We start from the raw sequence: 23,575 nt of genomic DNA, 5'->3' as shown, positions 1-23,575 counted from the left end.
GCCCTGCCTTCTGATACCTTTCCAGTGTTCTCTGTCTTCTGCAAAAGCATCAGGCTAGCTAAACATCTCAGGCTATGTATATGCTTACAGTGGACCCTTGGTATCTGCTGGGGTTTTCTTCCAAGATGCCCCAAGAATACCAGAATCCATGGATACTAAAGTCCTATTAAACATAATGGTTTAGTAAAGTGGTGCCTCTTATATAAAATGGCAAAACCAAAGTTTGCTTTTTTGGTATTTACATATTTAAAATATATTTTCAAGCCGTGGATGGTTGAATTCATGGATAGTTAAAAGGTTCTTATGTGTAATGCATCAAGGGTAGCATTGGAGGTCTGGGGTGGTTGAGAACAGCTGCTGTTTGCACATGCTGTGGAAGGCCACAATTTATGGCCATTCCCCAAGGGTAGGTAGGTATGGTGCTAACAAGATGTAGCTGCCTAACATTATAGGGCATGCAGTGGATGTTGCAAGTTTCAGTGAGGTGCTCACTGTCTTACCCTGAGCAAGTCATTGCTTGATTCTCCCCCCTCAGTTCTCCCATCTTTCAAACAGGAAATCTTACCCAGTTGAAGTTAGTCTCTGTTCCAAACTGTTAATGAAACTTAACATCATCCTATCAGATTTCCCAATTACAAATGTTCCAAGGGTGAAAACACGTTATCCCTTCAACAGTAACACAGAGTGGAGGAAGAATTACTTTTCTAGGAATAGCCAACACTCTTAACTTGTTTAGTAATGCTACTGGCAGATTATGTCATTATGGTGATTCGCTTGAAATGCAAGAAAAGGGAAACAAAATAATATGGAATGGCTCTCTTTATTGAATAGGCAGTTTAAACCTCCTGACAAGCAGGAGACCAGCAGCCTTGTCTGTCATAAAGCTATCCTAGCTGCCTTCCCAAAAGAAAGTCAAACTATGCAAGCTTCTTCAGTAACTCCAAACAGCAATCATAGGTCAATTGACTTGGTATATATACACATATAAAAATAAACATAAGAGGCAATCCTGTTGGGTCAGCTCAAGATCAGAACTGTATTTCCTGTAGCCAGCCAAAAACACCCAGAAGGCTACAAGCAGACCAAGAAGGCAACCACCTCCCTCTCTGTTTGCTTCTGCTGATACCAGTATTCAGAGGACTGTTGGGTTTCAGCCTAGAAATTCTCTTTAGCTAATGCCCACTGGCAGAGAAAACCCAGTGCCCATGTGCCTACCACAATTATCTTTTATACTGAGAATTTACAGTACCAAATTATATTTAGTATATTCTGTGAAGTACTCAATAGACGCATGGCTCAGAGGCTCCACTAGAGGGTGCCATGCTTCTAGAATGAATAAATCAAGAATTAAAATAAATTTTATTTAATTATTGTATTTATACCCAGCTCTTTAGAAATACTCTAATTCATTAAATTTAGAAATTTATCAATATTTATACTGCTTTCCTGTTTAGAAACTAGCCAAAGTGTTGTTCCATTTAAGGTTCATACTCAAGCATATTGTGTGTAGTGGACATGAGTCTGATGTATACTGAACAATACTTTTTTTTAAACAGAGTGTAACTTCCACATTGTGCATTTTATTTAAAAGATTTTAACACATACATAAACATTGCTATTCATATTATCTAAATTCTAACAACATATACAAATACAGAGTGACTACAGAACATGCTGAGGTAAGAAAGTACATTCTAAGAAAATAACACATTATTTGTACCCATCTCACTTGCACTTATAACAAAGACCCCTAGCATCAATTTAAGAAAAACAATACCAACATTGGACCAAAAATCAAAAACATGTAATATGATAGTTGTTTGTGCTGTGTGTGTCTTACATTCAGGAATCAATAACTTAAGTGTCTAAAATACAGGACAGTAAGCCAAGAAAGCTGTTTTCACAATGACTTATTAAATGTTGGATACATTCCAAGCTTCATGCACAGTTCCTTTTATATTCTTGTAATATTTCATGTGTTGACTGGCTTATACTGCAACATCTAGGTGAGGGCTGGCTTGTTTGTTTAAAAAAAAAATGGGTTTAGGACATGCACTTCTAACTAGGCACTTTGCACAAATATATCTGTGTGCATAATTCCAGTAAACAAACTTGGAATGCAGCCCTATGGTGGCTTTTTGTGGTGTACTGGATATAAACATTGGTTTTATATAAAACCTCACATACACAAAACCCTAGACTTTGTCATGGTACACACAGATAAAACTACTCCTAATTTTTCCAAGGTTCAAATTAAATATTTTTAAAAGCTCGTATTTCTTTAAAAAAACAACTACCATGTGTTTACACTGAACAGAAAACACCCTTTTAAGGAAATTTTCAGTATCCATCAAACCTACATTCTTGCATTCCACCAGGAATTCGGAAATGAGCTGAGACTAACCTTGTTTTTAACGCTGTTAATTCTATAGTCTTAATGCTGTTCAGCCTGATTTAGGACATTGTAATTATTCATTTTCACATTTATGGTTGTTGCACAATCACAATTACCAAAAATGCCCCACAAATCCTGCCTTTGAAGCCCCACAGCTTCCCTCCCCAATGGCCATTTCTGATGTGCTAGACAGGAAGGTAGTTATGATGCATCCAGCCCTCTCCTGGTTGCAGGAATATGGAAATGGACAGTTGTAACAGGTTTTTGACAAGACCATACAGGATTTACAAACCTAACTGGGAGCAGTAGATACACAGCTTCAAAAGTACAACTAACATCAAGACATCTCCATATAGAGATGTCCCCATAGTTACATCTCTTGACGTGAGAGCTCAGCCTTTCCAACAATGCAATTCTTTAAGAATAGTCCAACATGAGTCTAATAAACATAAAAGGGATAGACTCTGAGAGAATAGATTTTTAATATTCATAACAAACCTAATTAGCCCAATTTATCAAATATTTACTAATAGCAGTTGGATCAATTTATAGAATAGGCCATAGAATATAATCTATATATACAGATATTGTGAAAATTTTCTTAGGCCATGTTTAGCTTGGTGTACCGCAGTTACAGAATAAAAATAAGTTATGTATCACTATTATAAATTAATATATATATATATAAATGGAACAAGGCACAAACCAGTATTCTATGCTGTTGAAATTGGGTGTGTTAAGGTGTACTACATAAATTTAACAGCTGTGATTGTCGTGGTTAACCTTGTCAGCTACCTAGATTGACATATTGTGCATTTAACAATACAGACCACAAGAAAAATACAATATGTTATTTTGAATTATGCACTCATAAAACATTTAAAGTCCATAAAACTGGGCTATTGCATATAGAGAAAGATGTCACATTTATCTATTCTACACTGTCAAGACAGTGCTGTCATACTACAATAAAATCGAAGCTTTCTTCTCGTGTGCTTTTTTTCTCCATATGCATTTAAACGTGGCAAAGATGGAGTCTGGCCTGCAATGCTATCTAGTTATGTTCTTAATAATTTGCATTGTGCCACTACCTGCTTCAAGTATAAAATAAAAATAAGGTAAAATACTCAATAAAATTTGGAAGGTGATGTATTTTTAGCCCTAGACAAAAAAAGAAAAGTTTGACAAACCAGGGAGGGGTGAGTCAAAACAATCTTCAACTATTGCACACTACACAAAATGTCCATAGTTTTAAATTTCATAGCCAACAGATTTGACATTCTATAGCTTCTAGGTTGTGAATGTATACATGTTTTTCTTAAGGCATAGAAACAACTAAAATTAGGGGACTACTGTGCAAATATGGATGTACAGAAGCCTTGATTTACACCCACAATATGTTTATGTGCTTAGATTTTACAGAATTAAACACCTTACAATGTCTTAAAAAGACATTTAATTTATTTAAAATATTTTCAAGTTTTTTACTATTGGGAGAAATTGTAGAACGTTTTGTGATTTTTACAAATTACAGCTGGAACTCTGTCAAAAACTGGCTTTTTGTTGTTGTGTGCCTTCAAGTCATTTCAAAGTTATGGTGACCCTAAGGTGAAACTATGACAGGCTGAGAGCCTGTGACTGGCCTATGGTGAATTTCCATGGCTGAGCAGGGATTCAAACCGTCGTCTCCAGTCACAGTTGAATGCGCAAACCACTACATATGCTAGCTGTTTGTAAACTAGACAGTATAGCCAATGGCCCCCAAAAACCCACCTTAAAAGCCAGGCAACCAAACCAACTGAAAAACCTTTGAGGCACCGGTGAGCAGGATGTTGAAGGATGATGCATTCAGTCCCCTCCTACCAGTGAGGTGCAGCATGACAAGCAATTGCATCAGGGCCACAAGGGGATCTCTGCTGCTGCTTCTTGCAGTCTTCAGTGCCGTGCTTCCCAGTGCTGCAGAACTCCTTCAGCTGCTGTGGCTGCCAGACTTTTAAGGTGGATTTTAGGGAATCATATCAGAAGACAGATTGTAGCTATGTCATCCTAGCTACAACTTTCATGCAGAATCTATGTCTAGACTTTCAGTTAAGAGAGCCCCTCTGGCCATGTAATAATTCTTGGTCTTTCTACTGCACGTTCAATACCCAGATCACATCACATCAGTCCCAAAATGCAAATCAGTATTTTTATCCCCATATTGCAGTGATTCCCCACCTTTGGTCCTCCATTTCTTTTGGACTTCAAATCTCAGACACACCAGGCAACTTGGCCAACCATCAGGAATTATGGGAGCTGGTCTAAAACATTGGGAAATCCAAAGGTTGGGAACCACTGCTATATTGTATTGGGCATCTGAGGCTGAAAGTCAAAGCCAGCTATAGACTTGGTGAACAGAGGAGATGAAAGGCAAGTGGAAATGATTTTGGAGAAATAGTGTGTCTTAGTCGAAATACATGCCTGAATCATTTTTCGGAAACCTGCTTCCTAGTAAATGGAAATAACAGCAGCAATATCTAAACAAGCAAGCGAAACAGCATTTAAATGAAATCATCCCCTTGAAGGATGATCACAGAATACTCACTGGTGTTTGGCAGAGTAATAATTGCCAAAAAATTTTCCAAGTATCTCCATGATTTTTTTTTTAAAAAAGCACTACCATACTGTATGTTTTAATCCATTTCAGGTAACTTTCTTTTTCATATACATCTAGAATCCTATTGGCTAGTCTCAGCTAGAATATAAACACTGAATCAATTCCTGAATGGTGAACCAACATCCAATGAGTTCAGTGACTGTATTTTAGTTGCACTACCAAAAGGATTTAGGACCTATTTTTAAAAATGGGCGGAAAAAGGACTTACTCCTTTTTCAGAAATTAGGGCAGTCATTTCACTTTAACTACATTATATATAGAAATACGAATCTGTAAACGATCTGTCTATTAAAACAATAATATGAAATACTAGTACTGAGGCATCAGTGACTGAGGCATCAGCCCAGAACAGTACCGTCTTTTTGGCAATTTGGCAACACACAATGGAAGCTGATTATCTAGCTGTCTTTAGTGACATACATAATTACACTCGGTGATTAAGCATCTTTATGCTTCTCATGCCTGTCGAACAAAGAATGCGGTTTCCATCAGTAGCGAGTGGAAAGCCCATCATTTTGTGGAAAGCAGTAGTTGTGTAGAGACCCACAAAGGAGCACTTTACTCATGTTTCTGGGCCTAGAGATCATTTTTGCCCAACACATATCAAAAATGTCTTACATCACTTCCAAAGGACTGAATTCTTAGAAGTCACTTTAACTAACATCTTCTTTATTTCCTGTGGAATGCTGTGTGTTCTGTGGTACCTGGTATACCAGTTCATCAGAAGAACTGACTCCTGGCACTCCCTTTGGTGTATCATAGAGTACATGTGTTGATGATGAATTATCAGTACCAGAAAGAAGTTTATTGTAACCTCCCACTAGCGGCGGGGCTTGATTCCCTGAAGTTTTGAAAGTAGATACAGATGAAATACCCGGAGCAGCTGCAGGATGACCTGACATATCCATTACTATTGGCGTTGCATATTCTGGTCCATTTATTGGTAATGGTTCAGCATAGGCATGATAAATTTCTTGTTCAGGTGAGTTATACAGATCCATACCAGCATAGCTTGCTTCTTTTCCTTCTTCTGGTTTAAAGGTTGACCTCTGATGAAGTGTGCCAACAATTCCTCCTACAAGTGGCTGTGCATACTCTACACAAAGAGAGATTGGTATTATACTGCATTGCCAACAAGAAGATTTTCCCCATTTCTTACAAAATGCCATTACACTGCTTAAAAAGGAACATTTATACACAGAAATAGGAACATAAAAGGACCAGTTCATATATAAAGCAGCCCTTGCACAGACCTGCTTAGTTCCAAGATCAAGAGCACACAGTGTCAGTGAGTGAAATCCTGCATTGTCAGACACAGCTACAATGATGGAGTTTCACTGTCATAGGTACTTTAGCACCCTCCCCCCAAACCTACCTCTTAAGCCAGGCAGTACCCCAACTGAAGAGTTTCCAAGTCATTGCAGAATAGGGAGCTGGACAATGATGACTGTAGCATTCTTCTGGTCATGGGGCACACTGAGAATAGGCAGCTGGCAATGCCACTTGGGGTCCTGCCACAACTCTCAATGCAACTAGGTAAGCACTGCATCTGTCATTTCCCAGGGTCCCAATCTGCAGTACCCTGGTTGGGGCACTGCCTGGTTTAAGTGTCACATTTGGTCATTAACAACCATAAACAGAAATCCCAACAGTTACTAGATTATTAAATGTAGATTTTGATCTTGTAAAGGCTGAACACAACGTCAGCCAATTTTTACTTAAATCAGTATTTCCACTTGAGAGAAAATGTCACCAGCATCATCTGATAGCTCCAGGAATTAGATTATCTGTATATGAAGCAGTGTTGGCACAGCAAAATGGTAGCAATTAAGATAGGACTACTTATATGCAAATCAAACCACACTATAAAACAATTGGTCAGATCCATGTTGTAATTCATTTCACTTGCTTAGGTGCCATATACTTAGGAATTATTCACTATGTGTCTATGTATGTGCCTTCAAATTGCCAGCCGATCCCACGGATTTCATGAAATTTTCTTAGGCAAGGACTCCTCAGAAGTGCTTTTGCCAGCTCCTTCCTCTGAAATATAACCTACAGCATCTGGTATTTATTAGTGATCCCGGATCCAAGTATGAACCAGAGCTGACCCTGCTTAGCTTCCAAGATCAGACATTTTCAAACCATGAATGCTTGGATCCATGTATAAAAAAATCTGTGTATAAGAAGGGCCGACTGTATATTCTTGAATGGGAGGGGGCAGGAATAGATGACCTTGCTATCCCTTCCAACTCTTTAATTTTCAGAGAGATTAGCATGTAATTTCACTTGTTGAGATAAAAATAAACTAGAGAACAAAAATACCTGCTGACTGAGTTTGTAACATGGTTGTAACTTCTCTTGATCGAAGGCAACCAACTTCACTGCTGCTGTAACGAACAGGTGTTTCCTCATGCTCTGCACTCTTGGCAGGAAGAAACTGCTTCATTCCTTTCCACCAACCTGTATCAACATTTGGAAAAAGGAGGGGAAGGGAATTCTTGTGCATGAGTTGCACGGGATATAATTGTGAGTCAAATTAGCCCAAGCACTATCACATACACTTCTGTTGTATGGAAAACTTTCCTAGTGGCTGGGAATGATGGGAGCTGTATGCAATCCGTCTGGAAGGCATCTTTTAAGGGAACCAAGTGCTACATCATAGTTTACTTCAATTAAACAGCAGTGACATTTCAGACTGTTTAATGTGCTCTCCCCTTCCTATTCCTCATCCAATATATTTTTTAGGATGCCCAAAGCACTTGCTTTGATCCTACTCAGAATTCAACTCAACTTGGGAACTCTGCTTAGTTTAAACTAGTTTTCTTCAAACCCAGGATGAAGCCATGATTTATGATCCTGGCTCAGTAACAGCCCATAGTTTGAATCCCAGAGCTGTTTTTTGTGGCCCCTAGTGGTCAAAATAAATTTGTAATAAAAACTTCTTTAAAAAGATTATTTTGCCCCAAGGAAGTACAAGAGGCATTTTGCCACATTTTGCTACCCTTAGCCATTTCAGGCTCAGGAAATGCCATTTTTAAAACCAGAAGTAAACCAGAAGTAAAAAGCCTTCTGCTGGGCCCAAAATAGCATAAAGTGGGCTAAAAGCATGGTGAAAATGGCCCACAGCCCATAAAGGACATCCAGGGTATTTGAGGACAAAGAACAGGGGTTTCATGTGATGGGGGTGTGCCTCCACAAGGTATCCTGGGAACTAATGCAGTTCCCTAGTCTCCCACAATTGCCCATACCTGGTTCAAACTAACCATAGTTTTATAATAAATGGGTCATAATGTCAAGAACACAGAAGATCCAGATTTCAATACATCTGTATTTTCACACCTTTCTCAGGATAGTTTTTTCTCTCAGTGTTCATCCACTTAAAATGAGGGCAGATATCTGTGGTGTTGCACTGTGTGAAGAAGGTCGACATTACAATGATACCTAGGATGAATCCATTATTTGTAATCCTAGCTTGTTTAGAAACTATACAATCTCCACCTAGTACAGAAAATACTAGTATACAAGTTCTATTTAACCCTGATAAGACCAATGAATGACAGGTCCAACTTGCCAGTGAGGCCTCATATCCTGACTCCACAATCTTTTGCAACTGGGCATTATGGAGCTTGCCAGCCATGGAATTGCTGGCTGCAACTGACAGTTCTAGCTTCTTCCCCTGCCTTGAGATGTTATTTGTAGGGAAGGAAGGTGACTTGGAAATTATGGCCCAGATGTGAAAGATGCAGTGAGGATCTGAGTTGATCAAATGTTCTGAGGATGATACTAGAGAGATTTTTTGACTGTTTGACTTGAATCCTCAAATCAGTACAAATGATCCGAGAGCCAAGCAAGCGCCTGCCCAAGTTTGCTAGTTGAAATAAGCTACATGACTGAATTTTCATATCTGTTCTTAATATCACATCTAAAGATTCTGTTAACAGCTATTACCTGCACGATCCCAATAAGGTATATCATAGGTTCCTTCTGATTTTCTCTTTCTGAAAAAGTGGGAGAAATGCAGAACACACTCATAATTAGTTTCTATAAGGAGGTTATTTGAGATGTACAGATGAAAGTACTAGTAAAGACCAGTAAAAACTTTTGTTGTTTTTGCTATAAAGAATATCTTAAGAGGAAAAACCCACCCAACTTGAATACTAAAGGACAGTTCCTTTTTGTTCTTCATTTTACTTTAATGGACATAAACAGAAGCAATATCTTTCATTAAAAGACTCCATACATTCCCCCACAGAAGAAATTGTAAAATTTGCTTCTTTTGTAAGGTTTGTATGACAACTGCTGAAATGCACAGCCTTCCAAAAAAGTATGCATGCTCTCCAAGTGGTTTAGGATAGCAAAATGAACTAACAGAATACATATCCACACTATTTAGTTATTAAAACACAGTTTGAACTATTCTTTAGCACAATGCATAAACTAACAGTTTTGAATGAACCACTTTTTAATCATTCCCATTTCATCTTTATATCACTTTTTACCCTGGAATCAGGGATGGGACACCTGGCGCCCTTCAACTGTTGTTAACATTACCAGCAATGCTTCCTAATGCTGATAGAACTGTAGTCCTAATATCTGGATGTGGGGTGGAAGACATGTATATTCCACCACTGCTAGAGACAAAATAAAGCAGATAATGATTCATATACCTGTTTCTCCAATGCCATGCACAAACTAATATCAAGATGAGAGTGGTAAAGACCATGACCAACACAGGAACAAGGACAGCTACCAATGCCACATCTGAAATCCATTAAACAGAGTGTGTAAACTTTTGCAGGTTCATGAAAAGGTAATTTGGTGAGTCCTCACTTTTATTCACACAAATATTTAAGAAAATGACTTTAAGACTCCTAACAGAATGTACAGATTACAGCAAAACTACGTGGTCGGCTAGGAGGTGGTTTACACTATTCATAAACTAGTTATAAATATTAGCATTTCTCAGTATATGAAACATTTCTAATTTATCAATCAGTCATCAAATACCAGTCTTCTATTTTAAACTGGCCTGCCCCACTGAATAGCTATGCACACACATATATACACACCAAGTATTCCTCTCTACTAGTATGATTTTCTATTAGTTAAATACATATTTGGTAAATGAATAACATACCAAGAAAGCAACAGGAACCAATAGATTACTGACAACAATGAACATTACACCACTGCGATACTATTCCATACCTTTGGTTACACTTGGAGTTACAGTAGTGTTCTTGATTTTAGGGGTGAAGGTTGTTTTATCAGTCTGCAAAGAAAAATCATTGCTGCTCCTGGGTGGTGGAGGTACTGTAGGTCTTGGAGCTCGAACTTTAAAGAAGACCAAAATCTGGAGGTCACATTATTAGTTGAAACAACAAACAGCTTCCTTCATTTTACAGTCTACACTATTCTCAAATAACAATAGTCTCTTTTTTTGTGTATATGTGGGATTTTCAGGCTATGTGGCCATGTTCTAGAAGAGTTTATTCTTGATGTTTCGTCAGCATCTGTGGCTGGCATCTTCAGAGAAAGGAATAAACTCTTCTAGAACACGGCCACATAGCCCGAAAAACCCTCAAAAAACTATTGATGCCGGACATGAAAGCCTTCAACTTCGCAATAGTCTCTTTGTTATTGTCACAAAATAGTCGCCCAGATTTGCTGTGCTAGCAAATAAAGATGAATACATAAACTGTGTGCATGTATGTTCCGTGCCTTCAAGTCACTTTTTGACTTGTGGCGAACCCATGAATTTCACAGGGTTTTCTTAGGCAAGACACACTCAGAGGTGGGTTTGCCAGTTCCTTCCTCTGAAATATAGGCTACAGCTCCTGGTATCTGTTGGTGGTCTCCCCTCCTAGTACTAACCAAGGCTGACCCTGGCTAGCTTCCATGTTCAAATGGGATCTAGTGCTTTTAGGGTATTTAGGCCCTAAAGTGTAGACCACTGCCTAATAAAAATGTCACAAGCGATATTATTCTCATATGGCAGGAGTATCATGTTGAAATCAGATGCTAATACAGAATGTCAAGCACCAGACAGAAAACTACTGAAAATTAAATGAATTTATTAGTACATGTGCTTCTCAGAGGTGGGAATTTTTCAGTGCCCAAAAAGATTATAGCTGGTTCAATAATCACCCTGTGTAAGCTGCTCAAATGTTAACAAAATGCTAAATGCCATTTCACTTACCAAAATTAAACTGACATCCTAGCAGTTCCACTTTCATTGCAATTTTCTGGTGCCATTTTAAAGGGTTTATTCTAATAAACCGAGCAATAATGAATGGAATGAAGTTATTACGAACTTCTTGGTAATATCCAGTGTTGCCTTGAAATACCTAAAGAAACCCACAGAGAAAAGATGTAACTAGCTCTTAATGCATGCATAATGCCAAATTTACTATGTAGTTCTATTTTTTCCCCCAGTAAATTATTTCATCATTTTAAAACAGGAATAAAATTATCATGGATATTTTAATATTCTTCTCTAAGTTATTTTGTACAGAAGACCTAAAGTGCTCAGATGCATAGATGAAAGATAAAGTATTAGAAGTGCAACTAATAGCATTTCTAGGCCTTTGTAATTAGCCATCTCACATTAAATTTCCCTCTATTAAAATATGCATGTCAGAATTCCTAAATGAGCTCTCATCAGACAGTTTTTCAATTACAGTGCACCACCTATGTTAATATAATCTGTTTACAATGGTAATGTACATCATCATAATTACAGACATACCTCAGTTAACAAAACCTCTGACAAAGAAGCTCCTTTTTATAAAATCTTAACTACCAGCTACTCCCATCATGTTAAAAAAGCACTGATATATAAGATTGGTCACCAGAATGGAAATACCAAGCAAAATGGTGGCAAGTGAAAGAAAAAGCCGCCCTGTCTGCATTTTGAAAGAAGCCTTCAAGATGTCTAGAAGGTTTTTGTTCACTTGTACAATGCTTACTTCACTTGGTTTTTCATTTCACACATGTATTGTTAATTTTGCAAAAAAAAAAAAAAAAAGTTTGCTGAAACATGTTGAATGGTTCTAGCATTTTATGGTGTGGGAACTTAGCATTATTTTTTCCATGTTATTTCTGCCACTGGTACCAAAACTTCTGTTAAAAAGCAACATCCAGGACCACATCTACTCTGCTAACCAAGGTGTACTAGAATTAGATGATGATGATGATGATGATGATGATGATGATGATGATGATGATTTATATATTGTTTACCATTTCTGCATCATATATACCACTTACCATATATGTTATTTACCATATAGGTGTAGAGAAAGAAATAAAACAAAAATTTTAAGAGAACCACAGAAAATATAATATTGCAAAAAAACCTAATTAATAATTAATTACATTATAGCATTTAAAAATTATAAGTTTAATCAAGTCTATTCTTTTTAACACCACAAGCCCAGAAGAGGGCAGTAAAAAGCTGGAATTAAAAACCATGTCTGATCACTCTTTAGAAAATTTAGCAATCACTGTTCCATTTAGGATTTAATTATCGAATTCAAACAGGAAATGAATTTAGTGGCTTTTTTGGAAAAACTCCTCAATGTGATGATTAATTTCCATAGATAAGAGGTGGGCAACCTGCAGCTCCGCAGATGTTGGATACCATTTCTCACCCCAAGCCAACATGGCCCAGTGGTGAGGGACACAGGAAGCTAATATCATCTGGAGGGCCACAAATTGACTTCCCATGCCATAAAGACAATGATTTGTAATATTTTGAATGAGAGGAATGGCAGAAGTGTGACTTGCTGTAAAAGCTAGTGAAATGATACTTAAGCTTAGGACAGACAGGCGCAATGGGGCACCGATGTCATGTGCAAGGGGTGGTGCTTCCAGACGCCCCTCACCCCTCGCTTGTGAAGAGGGCGTCAAAATGGCAGCGCCCTGTACAGATGGGCGCTGCCATTTTGACGTAGTGGACACTTAGCGTCTGCACATCGTGACACCATTGTGACATCGCGAATGTGCCATTGGCGTACTGCAGCAACACAATCGCGCCGCAAAAAGAACCCACTTTTTGCAGGTTCTTTTTGCTGTGCGAGGAAGCCGCATGGTTTGTTCGCTGCAGCTTCCTCACGCAGCAAAACAAGGCGTGGGCAGATCGCCCTTTTTGGGCGGTCTGAACCCCACCTTAGATTCAAATCTATTCAACATCCAAGTTCCATGTTAGGTGTCCTGGTCACAAAAAGGCAATAGAGAGAATGATTGCACCATCTTCCATTTTAACCTTAGTTTTGTCAGGATCTACAAACTAACACAGTGATGCAGTTTATACTTAACAATCATAAAAATAATAGTCCACGTCCCTCGCCTGTTTGCGGATAGCAAACTGAGGGGGACAAAATGGGGCACATGCCGCTATTCAAGCCAATGAGACTTGAATATAAGTGAATTTCCCTTTTCATATGGGGGTCCAGCATGGATCCCCCACAAAAACGGAGGGGCAACTGTACTTTAATTTCAATACATTCCTGATGAGTGAGGAATAGCAACATTCTAATAAATGAAGATTCCAGAAACAAGACAGAAAATTATTTGCTAAGAACATTCACCTGAGTATTACCTTATCCCTCTCAATGCCAGGTTCTCTATATACTGTCCACTTCTGTGCATCATTGCTGTAAAGAATCCTGTAGGCAGAGACATAATAATGGTACTCTGCTAAGGTGGAGCCAGTAGTAATGATACCTGTGAATAAGAAGGTTCTCATTTACAGTAAGTATCAAGATCTGTCTTCTTTTAAAGAAACACTTAAACTGTCTACCTAACACAAAAAGGAACTTCAAAGATTACCAGAAGGACCTACGCATATTGGATGAATGAGTAATAAAACAGTTTGGTATAATTAAATGTAAAATGGCACACACTGGGGCAATGTCATATATCCTAGCTTCACAATGCAGCTTGTCATATACACTGATGAATTTGGAGTTCTTTGACAAAAGAAATCTTGGGTGCAATGATGGATAGCTCACCAAAAACAAATGAAGGTAAGTGCCATATTGGCAATTCTGGAGAGGGCATTCTACAACCAAGGTCCCACTAATGAAAAGGTCCTCACTAGTAGTCACTCACTGTACTTTATTTGCTGGGGCAACCAGACAAGTGCCTCTGAGATTTATATTCAGGTCTATATAATACATTACAAGGAGTAATATTGCAGGTACTATGACTGGAAGCCATGAAAGACTGGAAAGCCATGAACCAACCCTTTGAATCAAGCCCGGGACTAGGAATCCCCAGTGTCTGATCTGGGTTTGATGACAAGGAGAAAAATTTCTGGGCATCATCTGCATATTGATGACTGTCACTGAGTAGATTCTATTAGATCTTAAGCAGTTTGGAGCATAATGGAATCTTACAGGTCTCCAATGCATTATGCCATGGCAACAAGCAAACAACGCAGCACAGTTATCTAAATATGAGTCGAACTCCTGAAGACAGTGCCCCCACTGCCCCCACTCCAACTGAATACTCCCTTCCACACACTGAAAGCTTCCATATGATGTGCAATACAACTTAAACCCAAACCAGGTTTAAAACTTAGTTGAGATGGATTTTAAAAATCTAGATTGAGCTAGAAAATCCACTGATGGAAAACCTACATTTGTTACTTTGAACCAAATCTCAGCTGCACAGAGACAACAGAATTCTGGTTCATCTGAAACAGTATCTTTATACTAAATCACTATGTAGCAAACATTTTGTTTAGAACTATGCAGACTTTCATGAGACAGGTTGTGTAACATATGTACAGTACACAGCTTGCAGAGTAAACAGTATTTTGTAAAATGGATACTTTCATAATACTGTATTCCCCATTGTGCAACAGGGGCTTGCACCATACAATAGGACACCACAAAATGTGCTGACACTTTTCTGGCCAGGAGCAGGACACCCATCTCTTTTCATTGCCCTCTGTTCTGTATCACCAGTTTCCCACAGCACTTTTTGCGGCCGTTGCCATCTGTCACTGTATAAGAGTAGATTATCCAACAAGGTGTCCTATTGTTGTACTGCATGACTGTTGTGCAATGTCATGCTGCTTGCTATGCTTATGCAATAGTCCCAATGGTGCAGCTACAACAATGCTCCCCTCCTGGGAGCAATAATGCAAAACCTGTAAACTGGTGATGTGAGTCAGTATCTCTTGAAAATAACAAATGTTCAGAGAATTATTATTTTTATTAAACTGATATTTAGACTCAAATGTCTTTTGTTACTTAAATATAGATTACCCTTCTAGCTGATTCAGCCACATGCTTTCCAGCAATGCAGTCCTCTAGGAAGCGGCCACCATTACTTAACAATCTCTCCTAGTTTCCCTCAAACTGAAGTTTCTATTTTCCCTCAAACTGAAGTTTCTATTTTGTCTTCCTTCTAAATAATGTACTCAGAAGTCTCTACCTGTTATTCGCTGTTCTTTGTTTAGGTCTATTTGCAACCACTGATATTCATCATTGGTAAAAGCTGCCCAAGAATGTCCAGGCCTTTTCAACCTGGCTCTTTCTGGCTTCCAGGTGCTTGGCTGACCCATTTGCTCAGGCCATTCGAGAAATGATGATGCATTAATCTGCAAATCAGCAATTACTCCAGACTCCATTCCTAATGTCCCATAGCAACCTAAACATAAAAAAGTAATGATTAGATGATGGAACTTTGGCAGGAGAGAATGTATGACAATTAATACTGTAACCTCCCCTGAGTCTTTAAGATAGCCTAGGATCAAGACCACAAACTTTGCACACTTTAAACAAAATTCATTTAAATGCTTCTAAGATGAAACTATCTCCTACTGAAAGTCGTGTGTTCACAGACACAGGGAGTTTATGACTACATTAGGGGAAAAGTTGGAATATAGCAGTGTTGATGTAAAAATGGCATTAACTTGTCTTTTTAGATTGTAAGCCCGAGGGCAGGGAACCGTCTAACTAAAAAGATTGCATGTACAGCGCTGTGTAAATTTACACCGCTTCATAAATAAAGGCTAATAATAATAATAATAATAATAATAATAATAATAATAATAAATGAAGACAAGCAGGAGACAGGAGCAAATAAAAACACGGAGTTTCTCATTTTATCACAACTTTGACATGGGAATAAGGCATCTAGCAAAATAGGATCACAGATGAAGTAGAAATATATGATTGGATAGCACCTAGATATTATTAAATGTTAAAGGGAAGGGCAATATATAGAACTGAAAGCTTACCACTAGTTTTGAATGTGAAGAGACCTGAAGAGAGTGGTCCTCTGTGTAAAAACAAATAAGACTACTATTTCAGTATCAAACAAAATGAAATTCATTTTACATCCTCTCTCTTATTGGTTAGAACATTACTCAAGGATGCAGTATTTCTGCATTACAGCAGTAAAACCAGCATTCTTAGCACATTACTTGAATAAAGGGGATATCTGATCTATGACTATAAATGAATGAATGAATGAATGAGGTGATTTTGAAAGACTTGACTTAAGTTAGTCTCTTATTGAAAAGGTAAGTTCTTTACTTCATGCATCAACATTCATCAAAACACAACCCAGCCAAGTTATCAAGGAATACTGTACTATACCATTCTGGACCTAATATTGTTCCACAATTTCCAAGAAATATGGATAAATGATAAAAAGTTCAAAATAGTCTAATATCGTTCAGTTCCTACCCTTCTTCCATTTTTCATCTATATTTGTTGAAAATCTCTCATGGAAAGAACATAACTTTTCAAATGCTCCCCATCCCACATTCTAAACTTTAAAGAAAATCTACGCTTAGAACAAAAACTAGCTGTTAACAGGTTGCTTTAAGTACTTATCAAAGAAGCTGCCAGGGAAGAGGATTATGATGCTATAGAGAGTTATTTTAAACAGACACATTTCACAACTTTCAGCAATGTCTTGTATTTTATTTCTAGTCTATAATTTCTTCTGACAACGACAGCACATGTGCCATGACAGCTTTAGTATTATTCAGTGTTACACTTCAGTTTAATACTTCAGCGCTAAATGATTTTCTATACCTGAGATGGTCTTTTGTCCAAGCAATGTGATGAGGAGGGGGGAAGGGAGTTTCATCTCAAAATGTCAAAACTATTATTATTTTATTCATTTATATCCCATCTTTCACCCAATAATGGGACCCAAGAAGGCGGAGTATATTTTAAAAACAATACAGATTTAAGAACTATACCAAAACCTTGACAAAAGTATAAATATAAAAGTTAATTAAAGAGCAATTAAACAATTTATAATATTAAAACATTAAACGTCATTGAAAGCCTGGCGGCATAAGAATGCTTTCAGTTGCTGGTGGAAGGACAGCAAGGAAGGAGCGAACCTGGCCTCGCTGGGGAGGGAGTTCCAAAGGCTGGGAACAGCCACTGAGAAAGCCCTATCCTTTGTTCCCACCAGACAAACCTGAGAAGGTGGTGGGACAGAGAAATGGGAGGGGAATGAGTCCTCCCCAACCTGGATCATGAGCTTCTAATATCTATAAGTCAAATTCTAACAATCATGAGGAGTAATGACCAAAGAGAGAGTGTATTGTTTTGAGTATTGGACTATAACTCTGGAGATCAGGGTTTGAATCCCCACTGAACCATGAAACCAATAGGGTGACCTTAGACAAGTCACACTCTTTCAGCCTCAAAGGGTGGCAACGGCATAACCCCTCTGAAGAAACTTGCCAAGAAACCCCCATAATAAGTTTGCCTTAGGATCGCCATAAGTCAGAAATGACTTGAAGGCACACAACAACAACAACAATGATAAAAGAAAAGAACATATACTTACACTTTTGATGTTACATTGTTAGCCAGAGAACTCTCATAATATGGAATGCCTTTGCTGATTACAACATTTATCTGACCACCCAGAACATTGGACACTACTCCTGCATGTACACCAGCCATACAAAGTGAAGATGACTTGGGAGAGATGAGAAATTTGAAATTATGTGCTTTGTATTTTTACAGTTTTCATTAAAGATATTATTAACAGGTAGACACAGATTAACGTTCATTTACAAGATTGTAAGCACACAAAAACACACACTTTATATTAACATTTTTCAGTAATACTAGTATATTTAAAATGAGTCTAGTCATTTGTCTCTGCAAAAGAATTGAGGTCTGCATTGGGGGCTTTCCTCATACAATACACTATATAAGAATATGAGAGAAGGTCCTTCTCAGCTGAGGAGCCCCAGAAGTGGAGCTCTGTTGTGGAGCTCCAGCTCCCCATGGAAGCTCAGCTGGCCCTAGTATCTAGCTTCAGATAGGTGCAAAGGAAACATATTATTGTTTCCTTTGCACCTATAGGGCCTAAACGATTTACCCTAAAATGTTTATGTCCACGGTTTTAGACTGTTTTCAGTTTGTCAACTTGTTTAATGTGCTTTGACTATACTGATTATATTTAAATTATTTTTAATGTTCTGAGTTGTTTTAGTCTACAGCACTTTGGGATCTAAGACCCCTTTCACAGGGGTCACCTAGGACTATCGGAAAATAAAATTACAGTTATAAAGTAGCAATGAAAATAATTTTATGGTTGGGGTCACCACAATATGAGGAACTGTATTAAGTATTAGGAAGGTTGAGAACCACTGGTCTACAGTATTTATATCCATGTAGCTTGTACGTGGCTCTGATATCTCATGATATAGGATGGGAAATAACTATTTTAATAAATAAACATTAAGTGTAGCATTGCAGTAAAGCATCCCCCAAGCTAGATACATGAAAATGTCACAGTTGTTCACTGCAGCAGGATATCAAATTAATATTTCAAGCCTACTTACATCTCTATAACCATGTGGAACAGTCCCAGAAATTTCAGCAAAAGGAAGCACACATCCAGCTGGACAGTATTTACTGTAAGAAACAGGGATATAAAATAAAACAAGTATATAGCCTCTGATTACATAAAAGGGCTGTTCTGAATAATAAAATCATCTATTTCATGTGTGCAGAGACCTTGCTGATTTCTGAATTGGTGCTGAATCATAAGCATTTATCAACTTGCCAAAATATGAAATATCTGTCAAGCCAGAAATGACAGGAGAAGACATTTACAGGAAGACATGAATAAGAACACATAAGATGTGATTGAGCATGTATTTCAACCAGACAGAAAGTGGCTCCAATAAAACCAGGCAATATTTATAACACATATCTGTTACACTACTTGAAACATTCAAATTAAATCTACAGAATGCTTGTCCAGAATGCTTTAATACTTTTCTACCAGTGATGCAATCAAGTCTTTTACGCCAAAGTCTCAGGTCTATACCCTTAAGTCTTAAGTCAAGTCTCAAGTTGAGGTTCAAGTCTGGGAGCCAATTGTTAACAGGAAAAAAGAGGGCAAGAGGGGAACAGCAAATAATGCTTTAAGCAATGGGCTTGAGGTGGGAGTCGAGGTTGAAGCTTTAGAAAGATCCTTCTGTCTTAAGCATGTTGCTTAATGAATTTGCTGTTCTGCTTCAAGAAACATGTCCAACACTCTGGGGAGGGTCTTGCTTGATGCTCAAAGTGAATGATGCCAACAAATCAGACACTATAATATATATAAGTCCCAAGTTGAATAAAGACAGTACATCATTTATTGTCAAGTTGAGTCACTGAAGTGACTTGAGTCTACATCACTGTTTTCTACTAAATAATAAAACATAAATAGGAATTAACTTGGTGCATCTTATGCTAAAACCTTAAAAGTCGGAATAAATCCTATGATTTCAACAAAACTTCCCAAATTATTACATTCATGTTTGCGTAACATGGGTAACCTGCAAACCACTAACACTTAACCAGAAACATTAACTAAGCAAATTTAGTGATCAAAACAGCAAGTACAGAGATTTAAGCACACTGCAGAACAAAGGGGTATACTGCAGAAGAATACACAAAAGTTTCCATAGAAATTGGGACGACTTGTTGAGATGGTATGAAGAGACTTCAAACACAGGATTTTTGAAAGCACAAATCAGATAATTAGAAGAACATGTGGTTTTAAACTGGTGTTATGTGTCTATTGTCTTGCTCTATTCCAATCTGTTCCAGCCTAGTTCCATAGGGACTGGCAGGTCAGAATTAATTTATTTATTTATCTATTTCATTTTTATTCTGCCTTTCTCCCAAAAAAGGGACCCATGTGGTTCAAAGGATATAACTGTAACAGCAACAACAACACATGCTAATTTTTAGACTAATTCACACCTTTGAAAACTTTATTAATGCATTCCAATTATCATGAGATGCAATCAAGAACATGAGAATTACCAACATTCCAGAAAGAAAGACCAGATGCATTGGATGTAACAAGTTATGAATAATTATGTTTCAACCTTATGACAGTTATAACAGGCCAGTCCTATAGATGTCTACTAAAAATAAATCCTACAAAATTCGACCCCAATCCCATATTAAGTGAATATAGGATTTCAGCATAAGACCTCCCCCCTAAAAAATTTAGGAGGCAGGTAAAATCTGAATAACGGACATTCACAGCTTATTTTTATAACATGCTAAAATGTGATCATAAGACTTGGCCTTAACTGTTATGATTACGGTTTACAAAGAACTGTTAAATTCTGTTAAAACTTTTTTCTTTAATACAGTAAATTTGGTGCATTTACTCAGAAGTGCCCCATTGGATTCAATGAATAGAAGTAGGAAAAATGTCCATTTGAAGTACAACTTCCAGAATACCTTCACCAGCATAACCAATGACAAACTGGTTGGGGTTCTGGAAGCTCTAGGAAAAAGTAATGTTTCCATATTCTTTCAGTGAAGCTTACTTCCAGAAAACAATTATGGGCTTGTAGTCAAGACCTATTTCACATATGCTGCCGATTTTATCCCTGTGATCTTGTACTATTGACAGAAATACAGTGATTAGAATAACACTAGGAGGGGAAAAAAGAGACATTTTTTACCTGAATTCTGGCTCAGAGAAGTGACTTGCAGTGTCTAAACATGTTATTAAATCTAAAAAGAAAGAAAAATATATTAAGGGAAAGACTATATCGAAAATGTATACTTTGACAGAATGTCAAAATTAAACAGTCATCATTGTGCAGAAAAATATTTCAGTAGTACAATGGACCTTCTGCAGTTTAATCCTATGGCAACATTTTTATTTTTTCCAGAGCTTTTCATTATTTTACACACACACATGTGAGAACACATGCACACACACACACACTAGCTAGAAAAAGTCTGTGAACCCTAACAATAATTATAGACTCCCTATTTTTAACATAATAGTCTTCTCTAATCACAACCAGTCCTATTCCAACTGTATTATTAACTATATTACATCTATATTAAACAATTCTGTGTCTTGCAAAGTAAAATGATGCACAAATTATGCAAGTAATGGGTATACAAGAGTCAGTGTAGCTGTAAAAATAAGTGAACTCCTGGTTGCATCAATTTCATTAAACAGAAAAATTAGAATTGAGTGTTTAAGCAATTAGGTAGACTGCATAAATGAATTTGGAGGTCCCACCCTACAAAAGGGTCAGAGTTTGGCTCCCACCATATGGTTGGTGTGGAAACATACCATCCCATGACAAAATATGTCTCTTGGGACATCAGAGAAGCAGTTCTTTCTGCAATGGCCATCTTGAATGGGTTACAAAATCATTTCTAAGAACTGTGTGTCGGGGGTGTCACCAATCCACTGTCATACAAATAGTCTATAAATGGAGAGACCAAAGTCATTCAGCCCAGAAGTGGTTGTACTACCAAAATCATTCCAGGAACAAACAACTGCATCATCCAGGAAGACAATAAGAATCCCAAAGTATTATCTGCCATTCCACAAGCCACAGCTGCATTGGCTAGAAGAGTATTGATGACTCAGTGTTTAGGAAAAGGCTGAATAAGAATGATGGTTGCAGGGAGAAAGACATCTGTTCTCTAAAAAAAGCTGCTACCTGTTTGTTAAAGATCATATATATTATCTACAAGATTTCTAGAACAATGTTCTCTGTATGAGTTAAAGGTAGAACTTCATGGCCTCAATGAGAAATATTATGTTGGGCAAAAAAGAAACACACAATTCAAAATCTCATCCCCAGCCAAAGAATAGCTGCAGTTGAAAAAAAAAGTGTAGATATTTCAATGACCTAGTTACAACCAAACCCACTTGAAATATTGTAACAGGACTTGAAGCAAACTGTTCATGCAAAGAAGCTTTTAAATATCATTGAGCTGTCTGTAAGGAGAAATGGGCCAAAAGTCCTTGAAACTGATGTGAGAGACTAACCAACAGTTATAGGAAATGCTTACACAAAGTTTTTGCTGATCAAGAGGGTGCTACCAGGTATTGAATCTAAAGGCTCATAGACCTTTTCCACATATGGATATTAGATATTAAATAAGTTATGCATATGTAAGTGTTTGGTGTTTTAATTGGGTTATCTACTGTTCTTTATCTATGATTCTAGGGTTCGAATAAGACACTAACTATGTTTTAGGTGGGAAATATGTGACTATCTTGAGGGTCTGCAAACTTTTCCTCACTACTGTATATTCATGCAATGCATTTATACATATTCATTCAATAAATTCTCAAATATTCTTCTAAATAAGAACACTACACTGAGATAATATCAAAAGTACTATTACTAATTACTTTAACTAAGAAATATGATTGCAAAGCTAAACTCCTGAAATGAAAGCAGAGAAATTATTTTGGATTTCTATCCTCATTCATAATACGTCTGTAAAAATTGATGTGATATCATTATTTGACTCTGTAAATTCCACCTTCATGATAAGGGAGCCCATGCATCTTTAAACTTATTGGCCATATTCATTCTTTACTCTGTTCCAATTTTATATATGCCAATTTGTCCTCGGTATCCACAAACTTATCATCTGCAGATTCAAGCATCTGCGGATGGCAAGCCCACAGTGAGGAGGAGGAGGGATCTGATGAGGAAGCAGCAGCAGTGGGGGAGGTGGTCACCCATTACCAGTGAAAGCCTTCCGCAAAATACTGTATGTGGAGGATGGCTGCTGCTCGGACCCCCCCGGTCCAGAGCCCTACTTTCCCCGATGACCAGCTACAGAGCCCAGGAGGATGAGAAAGAGAAGGAAGAGGGTGGCTGAGCAACCCCCAGGCATGACTTTTCTGGAGACAGCTGAAGCCTCTGCTGCTGCTGCAAAAGACATTCTCCTTCTCACCCATGGAAGGGAGAAGAGAGAGGGAAGGGAGCAGTCTGGGTGGTGGCATCATGGGGAGGCTGTGGGGCCAGGTCAGGTGGCAGTTGGTCAGTGGCACTTGCTCCCATCTCAGGCAGGCACTCAGTCATTCCAGGAGGCACTGGTACCTCCGACTCCTCTGGTGCCTTTGCCTCCGCCTCCTCTGCCTGGTCCCTCCTTTCTCATGCACAGAGCTAGGAGGAGAGGAGAAACAAAGGAAGCACCAGGAAGGCGAGAGGGAGGGAGGGACAAGGCAGGGAGAAAGGTAAA

The 23,575-nt window shown here is 37.9% G+C and overlaps 1 protein-coding gene across 1 annotated transcript in view; it reads right to left on the bottom strand.

Moving 5' to 3' along the window:
* Positions 1-1,560: 1,560 nt before the first annotated feature.
* DCBLD2 (discoidin, CUB and LCCL domain containing 2) overlaps positions 1,561-23,575 on the bottom strand; it is a 47,494-nt gene continuing 25,479 nt past the window's right edge. Inside the window, exons 4-15 of the mRNA XM_042456824.1 lie at positions 21,028-21,079; positions 18,895-18,967; positions 17,886-18,019; positions 16,309-16,349; positions 15,501-15,716; positions 13,657-13,781; positions 11,254-11,401; positions 10,263-10,388; positions 9,722-9,815; positions 9,003-9,052; positions 7,377-7,514; positions 1,561-6,147 (exon numbers count right to left, since the gene is read on the bottom strand). Of these exons, the coding sequence (XP_042312758.1) occupies positions 5,705-6,147; positions 7,377-7,514; positions 9,003-9,052; positions 9,722-9,815; positions 10,263-10,388; positions 11,254-11,401; positions 13,657-13,781; positions 15,501-15,716; positions 16,309-16,349; positions 17,886-18,019; positions 18,895-18,967; positions 21,028-21,079 (1,640 nt within the window). The 3' untranslated portion in view covers positions 1,561-5,704. The remainder of the gene's footprint in view (positions 6,148-7,376; positions 7,515-9,002; positions 9,053-9,721; positions 9,816-10,262; positions 10,389-11,253; positions 11,402-13,656; positions 13,782-15,500; positions 15,717-16,308; positions 16,350-17,885; positions 18,020-18,894; positions 18,968-21,027; positions 21,080-23,575) is intronic.

Source organism: Sceloporus undulatus, chromosome 3, assembly GCF_019175285.1.
Source record: "Sceloporus undulatus isolate JIND9_A2432 ecotype Alabama chromosome 3, SceUnd_v1.1, whole genome shotgun sequence".
NCBI lineage: Eukaryota > Metazoa > Chordata > Lepidosauria > Squamata > Phrynosomatidae > Sceloporus > Sceloporus undulatus.
This window is presented reverse-complemented; position numbering and strand designations above follow the sequence as displayed.